General features: G+C 35.7%; 1 protein-coding gene and 1 pseudogene across 1 annotated transcript in view; both read left to right on the forward strand.

The window, feature by feature from the left end:
* Mns1 (meiosis specific nuclear structural 1) overlaps positions 1-18,055 on the forward strand; it is a 57,097-nt gene that overhangs the window by 30,727 nt on the left and 8,315 nt on the right. The window contains exons 3-6 of the mRNA XM_023712662.1: positions 10,871-10,987; positions 14,696-14,925; positions 15,482-15,698; positions 15,798-15,905. Coding sequence (XP_023568430.1) covers positions 10,871-10,987; positions 14,696-14,925; positions 15,482-15,698; positions 15,798-15,905 — 672 coding nt within the window. The remainder of the gene's footprint in view (positions 1-10,870; positions 10,988-14,695; positions 14,926-15,481; positions 15,699-15,797; positions 15,906-18,055) is intronic.
* LOC105741871 lies at positions 8,947-9,585 on the forward strand (annotated as a pseudogene).

Raw genomic sequence — 18,055 nt, forward strand, 5'->3', positions numbered from 1 at the left:
ACCTCCAAGGGCTGCAGCAGGAAGAAGTGGAGCACAGCAGTCAGACCCAAGCCACACCCACCTGGAGGAGTTTGAATTTGGTAGACCTGGACCTGGTACTAAGGTAATAACTCTTTCAAAGCTCTACACCAAAGGTGAGAAAACAGTGCTACACAAAATGACAAAGAGAAGGAGCAAAATGCATTCTCAGGCCCAAAGACCCCCAGAACAAATGCAGGAGACAATAGCATAGAAGAAATTGGAAATCACACACTTGAAATCTCTGAAATAATAGTATTTGAAGTAAAGAAACAAGTGCAGAAAGGTATAGAGGAAAACATCAGAAACAGTTTCTGAAGTAAAAAAGAAATAACTATAATGAAAGAAGTACTAAGTAGTTCTAAAGAAGACACATAAAAAGTAGAGTAGAATAGAAAAATGATGGAATCTTTGAGCAATATAGGAAAGAAATAGAATGCATGAAGCAGATATAAAGTAATATACAGGAAATTAAAACTTCAATCACAAGCTGGGAAAACCATTGAATAAAAGTGAAAATAGACTTTCAGACCTTGAAGACACTATTGCAACTAGTGAAAAGGTAAGAAACGATATCTTAAAAACAACTAGGATGCAGAAAAAAATAATTCACCACCTGCAAGACGATGCAAAGATGAACAATGTGAGACTAATAGGCATCAATGAGAAGGAAGGAGTCAATACAAATGATATAAAAAGAATATGGGCAGAAGTAATAGCAGAAAACTTCCCAAATATGGAGAGACATTCTGACATTCAGTAACCGAAGCATATAGAACTCCAAATAACATCAACTTGATTAAAACCGCACCCAGACATATAATAATCAAGATCCCAGAAATTCAGCACGGGAACAGTATACCAAAGGCCACTAGAGAAAAACAGATGACATTTAAAGGAAAACCCATCAGAATAACAGCAGATTTCTCTTCACAAACCATCAAGTCAAAGAGAGCATGGAGTAGAGTACTTCAAGTCTTGCAAGAAAACAAATTCCAACCCAGACTGATATACCCTGCAAAACTCTTTTAAGTTTAAGGGGGAACTGGAATACTTCCATGACAGAGAACAACTAAAGAATTTCATGATGACAAAGCCAACCCTGTAGGAGTTCCTTCCAGGTCCTCGTCTCGGTCCAAGAAGCCAATATTTGTAATCCCAAAATTACGTTATTGGAATCCCATCAAGTTGATTCCAATCTACGACTTATGCAACCCACAGCGAAAATAAAGAAACTAAATTATATTTTCAGTCATCGGGGAGTCAAGGGGCTCTAAGTCCAGCCACGAAGATGGCTTCCTGGAACCAAGAGAGCGACCCAGGACCTCACCCAGTTTTATTCAGGGGGGGAGTGGCTTGAGGAGGATTGACTGAGAATTGTAGGAAGAAGGTGACCATTGTGAGCTGAGCTAGGTGGGTGGCCTACATTTACCTCCGCCATATGCAGAGAGGATATGCAGAGAGAGTAATCTGCACTATATAGTATCTAATGTTTTGGTAAGTCTGGTGCTTCAGCTTTGATGTAGTCTTTCAAGCCCCAGGAAATCATAGCCTCTGTCTTGAGGCTTGATCCCAGCTGGTGGTGCGGAGCATTAGCTCTACCATCCTGTCTTGACTCAGCTCACTTTAAAGAGCAGCAGGTATAGGTTACCAGGGAAACACGCATGCCACCTTCAAAGACTATCACTAGCACCTCAGCTAGACCAGTATACATTGCATAAGGCCAATTGAAGGATAAACAGAAGTCCTAGCTAGCTCTGTACATAACAATACGAGGAAATAGGGTCAGACTCAGTCGAAATGGAGACAGTCGCTCTTCTTTCAAGGAGAACTGCTCAGGTGGTCCTCCACACAACCCTACACAAACTACTAAAAGATACTCTAGAGAAGGATCAAAATGACCACAACTCCATGAATGAGAATGGAAAGAACCCACCAAATAGGGCAAACAGTTAAACACAGGAGAAAGAGGTATATGACAGCAGTCTTTCAATTATTCTTTTGTATACAGCAGCAAAAGATTTCCATCAGCATACTCTACAAATTAACTTCTCCTACACCCTATAGGTCATGATTTGTTCTGTTTCCACAGGGTGGATATCAAGGAAATAGCAGTAGCTCAGTTGCCTGGCTACCAGTAAGCGTCATGGATGCTGTCTATGTTCACCACATATAGAACTTTATGCAATGTCCTATCCCCAGACTGTTAGAAGTGCTGGTCATATATTTGCCATTTCAGTATTTTTGTTATGGTTTATTCTTAGTAATTCTTTACTATCATGAAAACTTTTTAATTAGTTGATATTTTTGTATATATTAACATAATCAAATACTGTGTAAGTATTCTGCATTGGTCACAGATTCGTACATATGATTCACTACATTCTGGCCTCTTAGTTGGACTCACAATTTAATTTTAATTTTTGAATATTATTTTGAAATATTTGTTTTATGATTTACACTGTTTCTTTGACTTACAGTCTATGTATAAGTCATGGTATGATATTTTCTCCTAGTATTAGAAACTTTAAAAAGTGTATTTCCATTTTCCATTGACTTTGTATTACTTCTTCCTTGTCTTTTACACACACACACACACACACACACACACACATACACATGCACATATGAAAAAATATGTACATAATCTGACATAAGATTGATACTGTTTTGTAGAAATCTTCAGTGACCTTTTAAGTGGGTTTGTCTAATATTATATTTTACATAGTCCTGGACAACTACCATTTTGAGAGCTCTTTATTCTTTATCCAGGATCACACAGCTACTTCTCTTGCCTTCTGGATTATGTATGGTCTTTGTTATTTTCTGTATGCTACACCTGGAGGTTTTAGAATATTTCAAGTTTGTATAACTGGAAAATATTTTACTTTTAGTTTTCAAAGGTATGCTTACTAAGTATAAAATTCAGTGAGGACAGATCTTTTTTTTTTATTCAGTCCTGTGAATAAATAAGTCTAGTTTCTTACCCACCTGCTCTTTTTTTTCTAATGTGGAATATATGCTATTTAATTTTGTTCTTCTATAGCTAATATTTTTTTCTATGTAGACACTTCAATGATTTTTTTTTTTTACAATTAGTTTTGGACAGAGCAGGGAGATAGCTCAGTAGAATAAGCGCTTGCCTGGCAAGTGCAAGTCCCTGAGTTCAATCCCCATAAGCACTTGCCTGGCAAGTGCCAGGCCCTGAGTTCAATCCCTGGTTCTGCCAAATAAAAAAAAGAAAGAAAGAAACAATTAGTTTTGGACAATTTCATTTTTGTGTATCTTGGTATGATTTTATTCATATTTCTTGTACAAAAGTTTCATTTTTCTTGGAAATGTGGGGCTATAATTTCAACTAAATTCAGAAATTTTAAATCTTTATATATTTATTGTCTAGTCCCTTCTACTTTGAGAATTCTAATTATATGAATATGTTTCTTGATTTTGCCACAGAGAGAACTATTGTATGACTGATCTGTAAACTTTTTGTTCTTCATGTTTATTTTAGACAATTTTTAATGTTATATTCATTTAAGTTTGTAAATATTTTTTACAATGTGCCATCTATTATTAATCTCATGTATTCATTTTCAGAAATAGTTTTCTAAAATTCACTCTGTCTACATCTTATATCTTTCACATTTCAATATTTGTCTATAATTTTTAATTTGCTGTACAATTATTATTGATTTTCAGTAAAGTTAATAAGAGAAAAAAATAATCCTTCCCTTCCTTAAAAAAAACAGAAAACAAAACTGAAAGATAAAGTAATTTGAATCTAGCAGGTAATTGGAAGGATTCTCACCCTGACTAACTATATATGCTGACACCTGTGAACTAAGCAACTGCACTGAAGATGGCAATTTGTAATAGTAGGTTCATGCTTGGAGAGCCTGTCATTCTGGTCTTCTGAAAACGCTGCTTGTCATGACACGCCGGTTGCTGCCATGCTGTCTCTCAGGTAGATGATTGTTTAAAAAGGAAGGGGGTGGTGAATGCAGGCAGGAGGCAGGAAAAGGAGTGTTGCAGGAGTATTCTTCTATAATGTTGTATATGGTTAGATTTCTGGACTTATGTGTAAACATATATAATTCTTTATTCCTATTTTTTAAATATATTTTAATTTTTAAATGTTTTTTCATCATATTCTGTAGGGACTTAAAGTTTAACATATCAATACCTGATGAAAAATACCTGTTCCATGTTATGCCTAAGATGTTTGATATTCAGACAGATAGTGAGGTCAAGCTCAACAGCCTAGGTTGCATGGTAATAACAATAAACTTCTCTTCTGGAGAGTTAACAACCTAAGTTTGCAAACCAAAATTAGAGAAAAAGGAGGGCTGCAAGGAAAGCCAACATTTTGGCCCTAGCCTTTCAAGGTCAGTTAAGACTCAGGACATACAGAGAACTTGTACTGTAACATCAGGTAACACAGTTGTGCCCCAGAGTTTCTGATCAAGGAGATTATGGGGCCAAAGAGGAAAGTGATTGATGATGTAGAGTGTGCCTGAGGAGAGTCACATGGAGAGAAAACATTTTCTCAGGCTTTCACAGAGAGCATATTGGCCAAGCAATGGCTGTGACTCATCCACATGGCTGACACTGACAAAGGATCTACAAACTGAGGTGCAGGGTCTCAGGATAAATCCTGAGGGGATTTGACTGACCTTATCAGACCCAAAAGCTACAACTCTTGTTACATGGGTCTTGCTTTATCTTGGTCTTAACCATCCAGCAGAAAAGTATGAAAATGAAGTATAAGAAATGAAGCCATGTTGATATGTTAAGCTGTAGGGGACTCAGGTCAACAACTTCTGACATTGCTAGTCAAGCGGAAGACCCAATACTGTTATGGACTACTGGACTATTTTGGAATGTTTTGCTGAGTTCACACACCTATAATATTTAAATAACAGAACTAAACAAAAAAAAAGGGGGGATACAGATGAATGACCATTTTGTATCTGTGTATTCAAAATGGTTAGGATAGATATATAGCTACATTCTTAATACAATGAATAGAGAGATTTGTTCTAATAGTGTTTGTAAATAGAATATCGTGTCTGCATCTTGTACAACAAATAACCACTAGGAAGACAGTATGCAATGTGTTAATTATTGAAACTGTCTTACCAATTTTGTTTGAAACTGTCTCATTGCTCTTTGTTTCTCAATCAAAATATTAAAAAAAGAAAAAGTAAATAAAGCTACAGTTGCAAGAATCTTTCACTGTGTAATAAATAATAGACCAGTCTCAACAAACTTGAAACAAAGCATTCTGTATGTAATTTTATTATAAAAATGTGAAAAAGAATATATAATTATGAAGTTAATTATATAGAGTAAATATGTAATAATAGAAAACTATGACTTCAGAAGGAGGCTATGCAGAAAATAGTTAACACAACAGTTTTGTGAGTCTAAGCTTGAAAAATTCATCTCTTAAATTCGTTTCTTGGCACCCTCTAGAAACTAGGATTTTGAGTTCAGTTTATATCACAACTAGTTAAGAGTGACTCATTATGCCTAGGCTGTGTATAAAAAAATGAATATTTTACTCCTAAGCTTTGCTTTTCTTCTGTGATTCTGAAATTTAGTATCTGCTAGGCAGAGGGTGTCAAAGTAAGAAGCCCCCATAAAAACCTTGAGCACTGAGTCCCTTGGCAGACACCATTTGACATAGGTTGTCACAGCTCCTGGGTGAATCACACATATCCTGCATGACTCCCGCAGGAGAGGTATTGGGAATCTTGCACCTGGTTTCTTCTGGATTTGCCCAACATGCCTTTTTTCTTATGCCACTTTTGCTCTGTATTCTTTCACTAGAATATGTCAATCATATGGTGACTTCTATCACCCTCATAGTGAGCCATCTAAACTATGGGTAGCTGTGGCACCCAACAAAGAACGAAAAAGGAGAATAAAAGTGAATATAACAGAGAAAACAAATTGAAAGATGTTAAGGTTGTATATTTACACAGAGAGCAAATTGGTCAAGCATTGGCCGTGACTCATCCACATGGCTGACACTGACAAAGGATCTACAAACTGCAGTACAGGGTTTCAGGATAAATCCTGAGGGAACTTGACTGACCTTGTCAGATACAAAAGTTACATTTTTTGTTATATAAGTCTTGCTTTATCTTGGCCTTAACCATGCAGCAGAAAAGAATAAAAACAAAGTATAAAAAGTAAAGCCATAGTAATATGCTGAGCTATAAAAGGCTCAAGTCAACAGCTTCTGACATTGCCAGTCTTACAGAAAACCCACTACTATTATGGGCTACTGGACTACATTGGAGTGTTTTGCTGAGTTCACGCACCTACAATATTTAAATGACAATGGAATGCCATTCTCTGACAAAACTAACCAGAAAAGCCGGTACAAATGACCATTTTGTATCTGTATGTTCAGAATAGTTAGGATAGATATACAGCTGCATTCTCTTAATACAATGAATAGAGATATTTGTTCTAATAGTGTTTGTGGACAGGATATCATGTCTGTATCTTATACAATGAATAACCAGTAAGACAACAATATGCAGTGTATTAATTGTTTTGTTTTTGTTTTTGTTTTTGTTTTTTGTTTTGTTTTTTGTGGAACTGGGGATTGAACTCAGTCTCTTGAGCTTGCCAGGCAAGCGCTTATTCTACTGAGCCATCTCCCCGGTCCCCTGTATTAATTGTTATCCTTTTTTTTTTTTTTTTTTTTTCCGGGACTGGGGATTGAACTCAGGCCCTTGCGCTTGCCAGGGAAGCACTTATTCCACTGAGCCATCTCCCCGACCCCCTGTATTAATTGTTGAAACTGTGCTGGTAATCAGCTTTCAAACTGTTTCATTGCTATTTGTTTCTCAATAAAATTACTTTAAAAAAGATTGTATATTTAAACTTAATTGTATTAAATAAAATAAACTATATTAGTTGTTATAGTAAATATATTTGAACCATTTACCAAAATAAATTATATGCTGTTCAGAATAAAATTATCAAAATATTATCAAAGGATTTATTTATTTTTTGCGGTACCAGGGAGTGAACTTAGGACCCTGCACTTGCCAGGCAAGCACTTATTCTAATGAGCTATCTCCCCGGCCCCCAAAGGATTTAATTTATGCATACTGTGTTCTCTGTCTATAGTGGAATTAAACTAAATACCAGAAACCAAAAACAAACTGATAATCTTTATGTGTTTAAATAGTGCAAAAATATATTTATAGTCAGGGAGATAGTTTAGCAGCATAAGTGTCTGTCTGGCAAGCACAAGGTCCTGTGTTTGATCCCTGGTATTCATATAACTCCTGGGCCAAAATATTAATTGAATTCAATTAAAAGTAATTGAAATTTAAGTTAGAAAACACTTTCAAGTGAATAGTAGTGAGAATACCTCATGATAAGAGTTGTAAGGTTAATGATGGCAAAATAGCAATATAGGCAGCTCAAGGACCCTGTTCTTCCCCACCTCTGTCTCCTGTGAGAAACCTAAAACAAACAAGAACAAAATAGCAAGGACAAAAATAAAACAAGAACAACAAAGAAGAATCTGTAAGAACCCTGGATAAAGCCCAAAGGTGAAGGAACCAACCAAATACTGAGTTAAGGAAAGGGCAACTTAGACTTGTGGAAATTTTATTGTCTCTTATGGGCCTGTGGCAGCTCAGAAGCAGTCTCGCAGAGCAGCCCATGTTCTGAGTTTAAGACTCTGGTCCCTGACTCAGAAGAAAGCAAAGCACACCTTATGTGTGTGTCTGTTCTAAGACACTGACAGGTTGTGTTCAACTGTTTTTCACCTATCAAGAGCTCACATAGGCAAGAAGAACAAGTTGTATCTTTGATAAGGATTTAGTATCCAGAGTATATAAGGAATGACTGCAATGAAATAAACCAATAAAAAATGAGTGTAGCATTTAAATAGACATTTTCTCGAAGATACACAGTGAGTAATAAGTACATCAAAAAATATTCATTATCATTAGACATCAGAGAAATACAAATCAGAGCCTCACAAGAAACTGCTGCATACCTGTTGATGCAAGGGGAAATAACAAATGTGGCCAAGAAAGTGGAGAATTGAAATCTGCAAATGTTGCTAGTATAAATGTAAAGTGTGGAAAACACTAAACAGTTACATTACCCCAGGTATATATTTATACAAATGGATTGAGTACTAGACTGAAATGAACACTTGTTGTCTAGTGTTGCGAGCAGCATGTTTACAACAGTCAAAAGGTAGAAACAAGCTGAGTAGCCCCCAGTGGACAAGTAAGTAAACAGGTGTGGCAGGCATACACAATGGGATGTTATCCAGTATGAAGAGAAATTAAATTCTGGTACATGGCCACAGCGTGAATGAATATATAAAACATATTACAAAAAATAAACAAGACATAGGAAAAATATTGTGTTATTTCACTTATAAACTTTACAAACAGATATGTAACCCGAGGCGCACCATGTCAGCCCCTGAACTGGGAGCAGTGGTGCACGCCTGTAATCCCAGAACTCGGGAGGTTGAAACAGGAGGATTGATTGCTTCAAGTTCAAGACCAGCCTGGGGGCTACAAATGGGAGCACAAGGCCAGTCCAAAGCATAGGTGGTCCTTTTCTCAAAAAAAAAAAAAAAAGATTAGAAATTACCAAGGGCCACTGGAAGGGTGGCATAGGGAGTAGTTGTTTAATGGATATGGCCTTTCTGCTAGGGATGATGAAAAAATATTGAAAATATTGCTGATGGTTATATAAAACTGGATGTCATTAACATGAGTGAATTACACGTGAAATAGTTAAAATGAGAGTTTTGTCATTTTCTAGATGCTGGGTAACTGAGTTTGTGTAGGGGAGCTGAGTTGGAGGGTAGCGAGAAGATCCACTGGTCACGTGTGGTTTTGAACCTCCACATTTCTAACTCCAGATCTCGAGATGCATCATGATTCCTGCCTATTGGACTGTAAGGTTTATGTAGGAATGCTTGCCAACAATGGCAACAAGACTGAGCTGGAATGAGCTTTCGGCCATTATGGACCACTGCAGAGTATGTGGGTTGCTAGAAACCCTCCTGGCTTTGCTTTCGTTGAATTTGAAGATCCCCAAGACGCACCAGATGCTATCTGAGAGCTAGATGGAGGAACATTATGTGGCTGCTGTGTCAGAGTAGAACTATTCAATGGTGAAAAGAGAAGTCAAAATCGTGGCCCTCCTCCTTCTTGGGATCGTCACCCTCGAGAAGATTATTGTAGGAGTCCTCCACCTCACCACAGATCTCCACGAAGGAGAAATTTCTCTCACAGCCAGAGCATGTCTCTTTCTAGAGATAGGAGAAGAGAAAGATCACTGTCTAGGGAGAGGAGAGAAATCACAAGCCGTCCCAATCCTTCTCTAGGTCTCACGGCCAATCTAGGTCAAATGAAAGGAAATAGAAGATCAGTTTGCAGGAGAAGTGGTGTACAGGAATTAACTTCATTGATGGGAGTATGTACAGAAAATCCAAGTATTGTTTGAGACTTCATAAGCTTGATGCGTTTTTAAGATGTTTTAGCTGTTCACCTTTGTGTCTTGGAACAGTGACCCAACAATATAATTCTCTCTGGTTTGAGATGAATCAGAAGAAGCACGTAATGCCAAGAATTGTTACTGTCCAATGTTCCCTTAAGCAAAATTAAATTTGCTTTGATCTTCAGCCTGGTACAGACTGAAAATAAACCTCAAAACTCTGCTTAAAGTATGGTGTCCTAATGTTACAGAAAAGAAAGTGGTAAAAATTGAACAAGACCTTTTTCATAGCTGAGATAATAGTGTACAGACGTGCCACAAGGTACAAGTAAAGGCCACACACAAAACTAGGTCAGTGTGATTTTAAAAATGGAACTGGTCTTTATACCGAGCAGAGGTTTCCTGGTTGATATACAGTCAGGTAAATTTCAAGAGAGTTTACCTTTGCTAGGCCACAAATGTTCCTTCCATAATGTTGCATATGAGTACATAGCTATTTTTATTTAGAAACCTGAGATTTCAAAGAACCAATGTCCTGCTGGTTTAAGGGTACTTCGTAGAGCTGAACTTTTGCATTACTGTGCAAGATTTTTTTTTTCATGCTGTCATTTGTAATATGTTTTGTGAGACTCTTTGGAATTAAAGTTTTGGTTACAAAAAAAATGGGAATTTCTCCATTATATGTGTTTTTGCACAATAAAAAGTTATAGGATTAAAAAAGAATACCCTAAATCTTTCAGGATGTAGCTGAAGTTGTTTTTCCTGTAAGGATAATTTTTAGTCTGAAATGACTACATTAGAAAATGTGCTCGTTGGAATTATTAGAAAACAATCAGCAAATTCCTTTCTGAAATGATTACAGAATGTAGGAGGAGAGCAAAGATAAAGATGAAAGCTTATATACTCTGAATAGATGTATGAATTCAGTGCAGTCTCAATCAGAATCCCTGCCAGCTTTGTTTATGGTGAAGTTTAACAAGCCAAGTCTAAAGTGGAAATGGAAATAAGTACTGAGAATTGCTATTTTTTTTTAAGAAGACAAAAATTGGAGATGATTTCTCCACATTCTGAAGACTTGTTATAATCTATAGGAGTTAAGATAGTGTAGCCTTGTTATAAACAAATATATGAATGTGATCGATATAATAGAATACTACACTCCCTCTCAACCAGAAGATTTAAGCCCCTAATGTCCGATGGAATCCATTAAATGTAATGAATTAAGTTATTTCTTCTGTGGCTCTGAAGTGATACCAGTTGTATACTGCCTGAAAAAATTTAAAGATTTTAATTTTCACAGAAGAAACTCAGTTTTCTGTGAAGTTTACTTTTCTTATGAACTTTAAATTGTGTCTTTTCCCTCCACAGTATTGAACTCAGAGAATTGGAGAAGAAATTAAGAGCAGCTTACATGAATAAGGAGAGGGCAGCCCAGATTGCTGAGAAGGATGCCATTAAATACGAGCAAATGGTAATTCTTTTCTGGTCATTAGGGTTTTTTTTTTTGTTTGTTTGTTTGTTTTTGTTTTTGTTTTGAGGTTCATTTAGAAAAATCTTAAAAACTCATTTTTAAAAATATTGTTACATTCTATAAAGAATATTCATTGCTGGATTTCCTAAATGCTTGTATACTTTTTAGATCCTGAGGATATGGAAAATCTTTGGTGGATTCTTATGAAACCTTGCTCAATTTAATATTAGAGCCTTTCAGAGGCCTGCATAACACAACATTCTTTATAGCTTCTACCTGGTTATTCTTTGATAAAGCAGAATAGTGTAAGTTGTTAGCAGTACTATATTTTAGAAGATTATTAAATTCCTTTATTTTTAAAGTGTTTTATAATTTGATAATTTTGAGGTACACTTGAAAATATGGCTATTTAAAAAGTTGTAGTTCTCTTGCATGACTGTCTTTAATTGAAGTCTTGTGGCTGCCTTAGTTTCTTCAACTGACTAAAAGTATTTACCTTTCATGGTTATTTTGATTTGGGGGAAGATCGAGAAGTTTAATGATGCCAGATCCGGTGAATAAAGTGGATGAAAACATATGGTAATGTTTTTACAAGCCTGCCTTTCTGTGAAATGATAGTGACAGCTACATTCACTATATTCTTTATCAAACATTGTAAAAACACAAAAGAGGACTTCCAGAATCACTTCAGAGAGTGGCAAGAGCAATGGGATAAGCAAATTAGAAGTGAGAGGAAAATTAATGGCACTGTGTTTTTTATTGTAATACATTTTAAAAAATGTAAACATTCACCATATATATTTCAGTTGTACTTCATATGTAGGAAGTACAACTGTTTTGAAAAGGAACTCAGGTTTTTTGGTGTTTTTATCGCCTTTTCTAACCCCTGATATGCTGCCACTTTGAGGGATTGCTCTTAGGCAAAGAATCTCAGATGTACTCACTAGTAGTGTTACACACTGTGAATAACATCATCTTTTTTTTTTTTTTCCTCTGAATGCCTTGGCTGGCTTGAGTTCTGGGGATCGAACCACAGCAACCTGAGCCTGACTGCTTTGTTGAAGCAGCCACTTAAAGAGCTGAACTAGGGCCGGGGAGATGGCTCAGTGGAATAAGCACTTCTCTGGCAAGTGCAAGGGCCTGAGCTCAATCCCCAGTGCAAAAAAAAAAAAAAAATTTCAAAAAAGAGCTGAGCTAAGGGGCAGGCCCCCCAATAACGTCATCTCTTGAGCCTCATTATCACACACAAAGACCAAACAACTGTATGTTTACCTGTGTGTATTTTTTGTGTATCAACATAAACATTCGTTCACACACATGTGCAAGTCAGAGATGATACCATAATAGTTAACCAGTGCAGTGCAATATGAGCATTTTTAAGAATAAGTCCAAGATGTAAGAAGCACATACATGTTGTGTGTATGTGCCTTTATGTTACTATAGAAAATGTGTGGAGGGTCCATAGCATGTTAATGATAACCTTAGGTGTGGCTAGTGGTGGAAAAAGTTGAAAGGCTTTATTTCCTAATCCATCTAAACTCTGTTTTTTTCATTAAATAAAACACAACACAATTTGCTATTTGACCAGCTGTTTTTAGTTTTAATATTTCTGATAATTAAACTTATTCAGGATCTATCTATCTACATACATACACACACACACACACACACACACACACACACACACACACACAGATGTCTTTAGTACAGGGTCTACAGGCTCTCACTACACAGATCAGATTTGTAATGATCCACCTGTTTTCAGCCTCCCAAGTGTTGGGATTACAGGCTTGTGCCACCACACCTAGTCTCAGTAGCCATTCATTATGCCCCAGGAGTGGGGCTGGCACAGCACACAGGGGATCAAACCCAGGCCTCAGTGCCTGCCAAAAATCTCAGCAGGAGTTTTAGTTTGCTGAAATATCTGGCTGATCCAGATATTTTAATCTGGCTGGCCCAGATATTTTAATCTGACTCATAAAGAATTTAGAGTTCGATCCCAGACCGGATGCTGTGCCAGCCCTGTACCCAGGGAACTGAGCCAGTGAATTGAGTCCAGGCATGGTGGTGTACGCCTGTAATACCAGTGCTGGGAAGGCTGAAAACAGGAGGATCACCACAAGTCCAAGCTGTGTAGTGAGACCCTATACCAAATACATGCATGAAAAAAAAATTAGAGTGATATTCTAAATCATAATTTATTTACAAAAAAAAAATGATGCACAAAATTAAAGCCAAGTATTTGTAGGTCCTGACCAGATGTCAGGACATCTAGGTACTAGTTTAGCTCGGTTTCTCTGAGTCTTAATTTTCTTGTTTGTAAAATGAGAACATTGCATTTCTAAACATGGCTAATTATGCATACATAAAATTTTTGTCATTTCATATTTTTTAAAAAAGAACTTAGTACAACATATGCAAAAAAAGAAAATTTTGTCATACTGACAAGGTTTATTTTATAGGCTTCAGTTATATCAGGGATAAAAGTCTTACTTTTTTAAAAAAATTTTTATTTTATTTGTTTATTTATTTACTTATTTGTGTGTGTGTGTGTGTGTGTGTGTGTGTGGCCAGCTCAGCCCACCAGGGGGTGGGGCTGGCTGGCATGTGGTGCTGGGGGATTGAACCGCGGTCCCTGTGCTTTGCTAAGCTTGTTCTAAGTAGGTGCTTTAGACCACTGAGCCATCTCACCAGCCCCCAAAAGTCTTATGTTTTTAACATGTGTCTTCTTTGTATTTGATGCTGCAAAACTATTCCTGTATTTGGGATGTGATCATAAAGGCAAATGGTAATTTAAAAAGTTGTTGCAGAATGCTTATTTCTTTTAAAACTTGTTTTGTTGAATTATTTGGTAATGCTCAAAAGAATTAAGGAGTTTAACCTGTCCAAGAAAAGGGTTGTCTCTTAGTTAAGCAAGAATGGTGCTGGGTGAGTGAATTAAAGATTGCGAGAAACAGACACAGAAAAATATTTGGCCCTTGTAAGTTAAAGTGCCTTATGCCTTATGCCCTTGATAACTGAGAAAGGGCAAATGAAAGGCCCATGGCAGGAAAGGAAGTTTGGCTGGAAAAAAACTTGAGTTTTCAGTCATTCAATAGTATATTTGTATGAAAGAGCCCATATAATCTTTTTACTAGATAGTAGTTGATAAACACTGGAGCTAAAAACTATGAAACTTGTGAACATCAACTTGTAAATAGAAGAAAAAGATGACTACTGTTTTGAGTTAGTTACTAATAAAGTACTTATAGGGCTGGTGAGATGGCTCAGTGGTCTAAAGGACCTACTTAGAACCAGCTTAGCAAATCACTGGGACTGCAGTTCAATCCCCCAGCACCACATGCCAGCCAGCCCCGCCCCCTGGTGGGCTGAGCTGCCCACACACACATAAATAAATAAATAAATATAAAGATTAAAAAAAGAAAAATAATAATAAAGTACTTATAATGTCACTTCAGATTTCCCAGTGTGAATTTATTAGTTATCCTTATTAGCTATTGCCCTGAGAGAGCTTCTGAAAGGAACAGGAAAGGCTCCCATCTCCAGGGTTTGATTCATTCTTCACACTCTTCATGTCACTGTGATTTACTTTTGCTTGTTACTTGTTTATGGAAAAGGCTTTAAAATGTCCAGTTGGTCTGTTTAAAATAATCCATCATACTTTTCTCAAATTTGAAAATGAAAAGATAAATTTTGTTTAAATATCAGAAACGTGATGCTGAAATAGCCAAAACCATGATGGAAGAACATGAGAGAGTAATGAAGGAGGAAAATGCTCTAGAAGACAAGCAAAACAAAGAGAAAGCACAGTATTCTCTGGACTTGGAGAAACAACTTGAAGACCAAGAGAAAAGAAAGCAGGAAGCGTATGAGCAGTTGCTGAAAGAAAAACTCATGATCGATGAAATTGTTAGGAAAATCTATGAAGAAGATCAATTGTAAGCTTGTCTTGATTTTTTTAAATAGCTAAACATTTCCTTTATGTTGGTCATTGGTTTGTTATAAAGAGGTGAACACAGAACAGTGACTGACTGATACATAATACATGCTTGATAAATGTTAATTAGTCACGTAAATTGAGGCCAGTTCTTTGTCAGCATGATTATTAATAAGTTATCTGATAATAAATGTTTGATGAAATGGCATAAACCTTTTTCTTAAATATGCCTGTATCATATTCTGATGCATTTCCTTGTAGACAGCTTAAGTACAGAGTACCACAAGGCTTATGTCAACAAGTTGTAGTCGGTCAGAAATGATAACGCATAAAATTCTGTTAGTAAGTTAGAAGAGAGGCATAGTATTTTACCAAGAGGAAATTCATACCTGACACTATACTTAGTGGCACATGGTAGGCTTTCAAAATGTCTGTTGCTTTAATGAATGAATAAATTATATATAGAAAGGATGTTTTCCTCACATCATTACTAAGAGAAGGAAATTACTTTGTTATTTTATTATTTCTGTTAGTATGAAACTTGCTGTTGTTTTTAGAGAAAGACAACAAAAGTTAGAAAAAATGAATGCAACTCGGAAGTACATTGAAGAGTTTCAAAAAGAGCAGGCTCTGTGGAGAAAAAAAAAACGTGAGGAGATGGAAGAAGAAAACAGGAAAATCCTAGAGTTTGCCAACATGCAACAGCAAAGAGAAGAAGAAAGGATGGCAAAACTTCAAGAAATTGAGGGGAAAAGACTGCAGCTTCAAAATATGGTATTAAAATAAACTCTTCCTTAATACTGGTAAAATTGTAAAATACTGGTTATAAAGCTTGGGTCCTATAAATATTTTTGTTTTTAAAAATTTTAACAGCTGATTCAGAAGTTGGAAGAAATGCTGCGACAGCGTGAAGATTTGGAACAAGTACGACAAGAATTATACCAGGAAGAAGCAACTGAAATTTATAAGAGGAAAATGAAAGTAAGTTTCAGAAATTTGAAAGAATAATTAATGTAGCAAATTATATAATTTTAAGGCAAAGCAGTAGAAAGATAGATGTAAACACAGTTTTGGTGATTATATTGTAATTCACAAACTGCTTCATAAAAAACATGATACTAAGGGGCCAGGAAGATGGCTCAGTGGAATAAGCGCTTCCCTGGCAAGTTGCAAGGGCCTGAGTTCAATCCCTGGTTCTGAAAAAAAAAAAAAAGCATGACATTAGCTATGTTGTGTGCAGTCAACACAATTTAAATATGAAGAAACACAGTTTAAAAGTGATGTGAAGAAAGACAATCTGTGACCACTAATTAAAACAAGTTGGAGTGGTTGGGTAACAAAACAAACTCAGCTTTGGGACAAAACCTTTTTATCGTGATAAATTCATCTGGTAGATATAAAGTCGTAAAGTATGTAAGCCTAAACAAAACTTTGGCATGAAACCAAACTGACAGGATGAAAAGAGAATTAGGCTAATCCGTAATCAGGGTTGTAGATTTTAATTTTTTTTGTCATTAACGTATAGAATAAGTAGTCACAACTATATGATGTAATGCTAAATGAATTATCAGTATAAACAAATTTGTCCTGACAGCTTGAGAATACTCTGTCCAAGAACTGCAGACAAAAATTGTATTCAAGTGCACATGTAACATTTACAAAGACTGGCCACATATCCCAGATGTAAAGTAAGTCTCAATAATTTCAAGGTTTTAAGTCCATACCAAATAGGTTTTCTGACTATAAGGCAACTAATTAGAAATCAGGATGAAATGTACCTTCAAAATCCTTAAAGACTGTCATTAAAAATACATAATTCTTAGTAAACAGTGAACAAAGAAAAATATGATAGAAATTGAGTATTTTAGGCTAAATGATGATGAAAGAACAGTACAGTAAGATGTGAAAGAAAGTTAATATAGTGCTTAACAGGAAGATTATATTTTAAATACATATATTTTAGAAAGGAAAAATGGTTAAAAAAATAATGATCTTATGTCTGTAAAAAATCGGTACATAAATGGTTTTATGAGTCATAATAGCTAAAAAGTGAAAATAACCAAAATGTCCAACTGATGATATAAACAAAATTATTTAATTGCCAAAAGAATGAAGTACTGATATGTATCAAGGAATGGATAAATCTTTATTATAATCTTAATTTTAAAAACTTAGGAGTGTTATATAAATGGATTAAACAGTATAAAATCTTTTGAGATCTACTATTTTCACTAAGTGTAATTCCCTGCAAATTCATTGAAGTTATTGCTTGGATCAATATTTTGTTCCTTTTTATTGATGAATATTATTTCATTAATGCATATATACTAGTTTATTTGACGATTTACCCATTAAAGGAAATACAAGTTCTGGCTCTGACAAATAAATTCATAAATGCTCAGATTTCTGTATAAACAACTTTTCATTTATTTGAATAAATGCTCAAGAACTTTTAGGCAGAATATATAAAGAATTCTTAACTCGATAAAATATAAAAGTCACTCTTGTTAAGTGAGCAAGAGATTTGAATAGCTTCTTTACACAAGATACAGGAATAGCAATGCATACAATGGTCACAAGTACTAGTATTATATTTAAAATAACAAAAATGTGTATAGCCATTTTTACAGATGTCTTAATGTCATCTGATATTTAATATCAAATTACCCAAAGAAGATTAAGAATAAATGATAAATGGAGGCCACCAAGTATATATGAATAAATAGGAAGCAGACAGGGAAGCTAATCCACCAGATAAGTGGACAACCAAACAAATCCTCAGTAGTAAGGATAAAAGGTATAATTGATAATGAAGGTCTAACAGAATTAACATTTAATCTTATGCAAAGCATTGAAATATATAACTTTATTTATTTATTTTTTTAATTTTTTTTTGGTGGATCCAGGGATTGAACTCAGGCCCTTGCGCTTGTCAGGGAAGCGCTTATTCCACTGAGCCATCTCCCCGGCCCCTGAAATATGTAACTTTAAAAGCTACTAGAAATCTGAAGGACATTTAGCATAATGAAAAGGGAATCCACAAAGCTGTCAGCCTCAGCTTGTTCTAGTTCGATCCCCACAACCCTCCAGCCAGCCAAAAGTGCCCTGAAGGCATTCAAGGAGCAAAAAAA

Source organism: Octodon degus, unplaced genomic scaffold (genome assembly GCF_000260255.1).
Source record: "Octodon degus isolate 3935 unplaced genomic scaffold, OctDeg1.0 scaffold00026, whole genome shotgun sequence".
Lineage (NCBI taxonomy): Eukaryota > Metazoa > Chordata > Mammalia > Rodentia > Octodontidae > Octodon > Octodon degus.